At 39.7% G+C, this 5,763-nt stretch overlaps 1 protein-coding gene across 1 annotated transcript; it reads right to left on the reverse strand.

Moving 5' to 3' along the window:
• Positions 1–620: 620 nt before the first annotated feature.
• On the reverse strand, positions 621–5,029 carry cndp1 (carnosine dipeptidase 1; the record flags this gene model as incomplete). The annotated part of the gene is made up of 6 exons (XM_005755672.1): positions 4,726–5,029; positions 3,981–4,178; positions 3,815–3,899; positions 1,382–1,542; positions 856–1,020; positions 621–762 (listed from the first exon to the last, which is right to left on the reverse strand). Coding segments are annotated over exons 1-6 (889 nt in total), but the record flags the coding sequence as incomplete, so codon positions are not given.
• Positions 5,030–5,763: the final 734 nt, after the last annotated feature.

Here is a 5,763-nt window from a genome sequence, read left to right on the forward strand (position 1 = left end):
TATCACAGCTCAGGAAAAAAAAGCACCGAAATAAAGCACCGAAATGTGCGCTGCTTTTCGGTCTGGTTACTACCGTTTATGTCAGAACCGGTGCCATCATGGCACCGGACACCGGTACCCATCCCTAGTTCCAACCCACTTCTTTGATGTCATCAGTTTTCGTTAATACTCTAGAGTCTTTGCCTTGAGGAGACTGTTATGTAAGGGAAACTGAAGACTGCCATCCAAAACACCAATGTGATCATAATCATAACTAAGAAATTGTTGTTATTATTACTACTAATTCCACTAGGTTTAGGATGTACTCCTGTCAAAACAGAGTGGCCTTATGCCAACAAAAGTCATTTATAACTGCTGTGGGACAGGGAAAATCAGTATCAACACAATGTCCCAATTCTTTATCGTTTCATTAAAGTCTATTCAAATGACCGAAAAATGAAAAAAATTACCTAGTAATGTTAACATATGAAAATGAAGATTATTTGGGTAAAAACTGTCAGTAATTGTCTGGCTTGTAAGAGCCAGTTTTGGTGATATTTTATTTGCAGTTTATCAAACCCGAGACCCGACATTCTGATAGCAACATCACCGGTGATTAAAGTAAGGTGAACGGTCAATACCTCTCTTAATAGCAACCTTTCCAGCCTCGTAGAGTGGATGGTGAGTGTCAGCCAGCCAAGGTTTGGCTCCTATCACCATTGTGACTTTGAGCTTGTTGGGACTCTTTCTTTTGGCAAACACAGAGTGAAGGTAGTCTGTTACCTGAAGAAGAGCACATCAAGAAAACAGCAGAAGCAGTTTACAAAAAGTAAATGCAACAGAACAGAGCACGTACATACTTTTCATGTATTTTACCTGTTTCTTGACCATAGCAGGGTCCATGTCAGGAACTTGCCTAATTGAAAACTTAGCAGTAACCTTAGCAGGGATGACAGTCTTAGTCCCAGGGTCTGAAAAGGCCCCCTCAATACCGTGGATGGAGACTGTGGGGTAGCGCCACATGTGAGCCAACAAGTCCACCTTTGGGAGAGGGATATAATTCTTTATTTTCACTAATAATTTTACTTATATATTGTCAATGAAAACAACACTCATTTTAAGGAGCTTTATCCTGTAAAGATCTCACGAGATTGTAAGCGTTGATCTCCTATGACCAAGCACTTTCATGGAGAGAAGCAAATAGATGAACTATTTTTTCAGGATCATCCTAGTTCTGGTAATGTTTTACGTAAGAAATAAAGCCATATGAGAGACTTGTTTAAACAGTAGTTAAAAAGGTTCTTCACAGTAGCATTGGAAGCAAGGGTAATGACAATCTAAATTCTGGATTGTACTCACCTGCTCTTAATGATCTTCTGACACCAAGGATGCCTTACATTACCTTATTGCTGTACATGAGTTGGTTGACACCAATCTTATCCTTGTAGTTGTCCATGTCAAACTGGATATCCTGGTACATTTTCCATTCTTCATCAGAGAGGGGAGCTACAGCCTCTCTGATCCCAGGAATCAGGATCTTGCCACTGGGGCTGATCAGTGTGTCTAATGAAGTAATAATAGGATGATGCTATTGTTAATGGAACTAAACTTAGATTTTCCAAAGATAAGACTGGACTGGTTTATTGCAAATACTTATTTGATGCTTTGCTCAAGGACTTCAGTAGGGAAGATTCTTTCAACGCTGTAAGGACTAAAAAAAATCTCTATTATGATTACTGATTACTGTATATGACATTTGAAAATGTAACAAAATTCTCCCACTCCCAAATCAGCGAACACTTTTAACATTTTTCAACCAAATCTTAGATTTTATTTATATTTATATTACATTTATCTTTGACACTGACTTAGGCCTCACAGGGTTAAACACGTACTGATGAGACCCGATCCTCCTGATGCTTGAGTCCCACTGATTATTACGCATGCCTCTTATGCCTGATCCAAGAGAATGTAGCTTACTGAATGTTTTTATTAAATTTAATGTCAGCTAGAGTTGTCAACAAGGAAGTCTTGCATTGTTGAAAACACACAGGACAAAGATGATAAATATATTGTTAGATGTGACTGGACACCAGCACTGCTTATTGTCACCTGACTTTTGTCAGTTTGACAAAACATGAATTTGCTTGTGAATGTGCTAAATACGATCTAATGAACAAAATTAATGAGTGCATGATAACTGAAATGAAATAAGAGCATTTTCTTACTATTAAAATCCCCATCTTCTTCAATTTAAAATAGCCAACTTAGAGCCAGAGGTTAAAAAATGCATGTTTGTAATTACTAAAGTAAACTTAAACTTCAAACTTCATTGAGATTTAAAGTTGCAGCAGCCCTATGACAGGCCTTGGCTGCAGTAGGCAACCAAGGCCTGTCATAGGGCTACAAAGATTTATCAAACTGTAAATAAAAAACTCTCGTTGCAATTCTTTTGCTCTGATGCTCAAGGACTGAAGTGGGCGCCTGCTCAACGCACTGAGCTAAAACGGCACCCTAAGAAGACAATCTTTCTGGAAATGTGGTCTCATTTCACATTTCTGGCTGGAATAGTGGGATTCCTTATCATAGTGAGTTCAAAATGTTTGAAAGCACCAAGGGTTAACCTTATCACCACTGGGTTCATATAAACCCTGCTGAACAAAATCAATGAAACAGCGACTTGTCAGCAACAGACAGAACGCTTGATTGGCAATCTCTGTTTATCTGAAGGTAGGAAAAAGATTTCTTGTTGCAGAGAGCTCCTCCAGTTTCCATTTGTAGTTATTGCTTCCAGGGAACTGGAAATGCAATGTTGAGAGTACTGGGTATATTTTCTGATAACAATTTAGCTTCTACAATTTCTTTAAGTCTATGTATTGATGCATGCTCAATCATTTAGGTAGGTAAATCCTAAAAAAATGGCTGATTCTGTTAATTTTCAGTGAGGGAAACTTTTTGTCACTCATCCAACTGACTTCTGCAGCTGACTGCAGGTTTCCCCAACCATATAACAGTACATTTGCATGATAACTGAAACTAGTCCACTCAATGAACAATGGGCTGTTAGATCAGTTCCTCGATTATTTAATTTAAGTCTAATTTAATAGAACAGGGCGCTTGGGCGGGGGTGGGGGGGGGGGGGGGGGATAACTGGTATTCTGCTGATGAGCCAAGAGTACTTTTAAAACAACAGTTTCCTTTACAGTAAGTATATACCCTTACTGGCCACTTCATTAGGTAAATCTTGCTAGTTGGACCCACTTTTGCCTCCAGTTTTGCTTTAATTCTTCATGAATTTCCTGAGATTTTGGGCTGTATTGACATGATGGCATTTCACAGTGTTGTGAATTTTCCACATCCCAAAAAGGTGCTCTATTGGATTGTGATTTAGTGAATTTGGAGGCCATTTGAGTAAAATTCAGTTATTATAATGTTCATGACACCAGTATAAGATGATGTGAGCTTATGACATGGTGCATTATGCAGAAGAGTACAGAAAATCGGCATTTAAACTATGCTCCACTGGTACTAAGGGCAGTATCTACTGAAATACTGTAATGCTGATAACAGGCAGGATTAAGAATCATTTAATGTTGTTAATGTCAAATTCAGACACTTCCATCAATGTCACAGAAGAAATTAAGATTCATCAGAACTGGCAACATTTTTCCAATTTTCTTTGGTTGAAGAGTGGCACCCAGTTCTGCTGCTGTAACCCATCTGCTTCAAGGTCTGATGTGTTGGACATTCAGAGAAGTTCTTCATACATTTGACTGAATTATGCGGTTTATGAACACAGGCTGCTTGCTTACGCGCATTCAAATATGAGACTCACCGAGAATTCCAATGAGGTCGGTCATTGGTTCAATCACAGTCCCTCCATAAACACCAGAATGCAAGTCCTGCTTCGGTCCTTCTACCTGCAAACATGGCAGCACAAATCAAAGACTGGAGGGTGACTCTTTGAATAAAGGATGGATGGATGCTTCTTAATACACCACCTCAGCAAAGAAGTAGCAGTTGCCTCTGGTGCCATAGGTGAGGGCGGGGTGTCTGCTGAGCCAGCCACAGTCTGATATGATGATGTAATCCACTTCTGAGAAGAAGGTGTCTCGCTGGGCCATGATCATGGCATCCAGGCCGTTAGAGCCCGTCTCCTCCATGCCCTCTATGACAAACTTCACATTCACTGGCAGATCCTGGTGAATGGGGGGAACAGCTCCATGATGTTTGGTAGGAAGCAAACAAACAGGCTTTCTGGGCAGAAAATTATTGTTTCCATAAAAACCTAAATTGTCTTTTTGACATTGTGAGTGATTAGCTTTGTTTGAATCAGTCTTCTCAGCGTCCACACCAACGCATTTCTCCTTCCACAGTGCACTCAGCATGTGGCTGAGGCCTTCTGATGCGTGCATATTGCGCCATATTTTTTAACATGACAACAAAGCAGCATGGATGGAACAGACTGCTCTAGTGACTCCACACAACTAGCACTGACATGGAAAGTTAGTCTGCCTTAGACTTGGCTCTGCTGTCTCACTAGCCTGAGGGTACGCACTTTGTTCCCCATATATCTGCTGAGTACTTCACTCAACTTAAAAAAGTCTGCTACAGCAATAGAAGTTATCTCTTGAATCTAGCCTGCCGAAGGCATCTCTCTTTGTTCCCACTCTTTGCATTTTAAATGTTTCCATTCAGCTGGGACATGAAAGCCTATCTAACAATATGGTGAACTCAGTCTCTTACCATACTGAGAGCCTGGTAAGCCTCTACAGCATGGATCCAGGCTAAAACTGGGGCCTTGTTGTCTGATGCTCCTCGTCCATACAGATTGCCTAAAAGTATAAAAATTACAATATCACTGTATTTATTAATGATGTACATAAAACGTTTGCATTCTATTTTTCATCCTATTTTGTAAATGTATCTACATGCATCCATGAAGCCTCATATGAAAAAAGCATCACCTTCCAATTCGTTTTGACTCTTTACATAAAACGCCAAAAGTTGATTCTGTTCATCTGGACATTGCATTTTCAGTGGGAGAAGAGTTTCGTAAGCCATCCAAGTGACTTCTTCAGTCTCAGCTCAAGGTTTCACCAAGAAACTCAACTGCTCATTGTTCACCAGGGGTGCTAGTTTCAGCCATTGTGCAAAAGTACTGTATATAAGGTTGGAGAAAGCTGCAGTCAGTTAAGACTGAAGAAGTCACTTAGATGAGTGACAAAACGTTTTTCCCACTGAAAACGCTACATCTAGATGAACAGTCCCAAAGGTGCCCTACGGGTTGATATACTCTACATAGCTTGGTTGTGATGAGTAGTTATTACCCTCCCGACTCACCTCACCAATCTGAGTCATGGTCTGAGTAACCCTCATCACTCAAGCCACTCATATGTGGACTATACTCAGACCAAGTTCTTTGCACTACTTCAACTTTGCACTCCAATGTGTGTCTTTTCTCTTGTTTTGTGTATATTCCTCTAGTTTGTATATATTTCTCTTAACTGCATATATTTATCCTGTTTGTTATTTATTCCTGCTGTCTTACTATTTGTATGTTATCCCTACACAGTTGGCATGGAGCACCCATAATTTCCTTGTACATGCTTCTCTTATGCTTTTTTGGCTGTACCATTTCATCACATGAGAATATTCTAGCTGTTTAGTGTGTAGAAAGTTGGAAATAGCTTTCTATTAAAATCTGGTATCAGAAATAGACTGGGAAAAAGTTTTTTGGTATGATCAGTGATGGGAATATCGGCATTACTTTTTTTTTTTTTT

This window comes from Pundamilia nyererei, unplaced genomic scaffold (assembly GCF_000239375.1).
Source record: "Pundamilia nyererei isolate P.nyererei 1_Seehausen unplaced genomic scaffold, PunNye1.0 scaffold02448, whole genome shotgun sequence".
NCBI lineage: Eukaryota > Metazoa > Chordata > Actinopteri > Cichliformes > Cichlidae > Pundamilia > Pundamilia nyererei.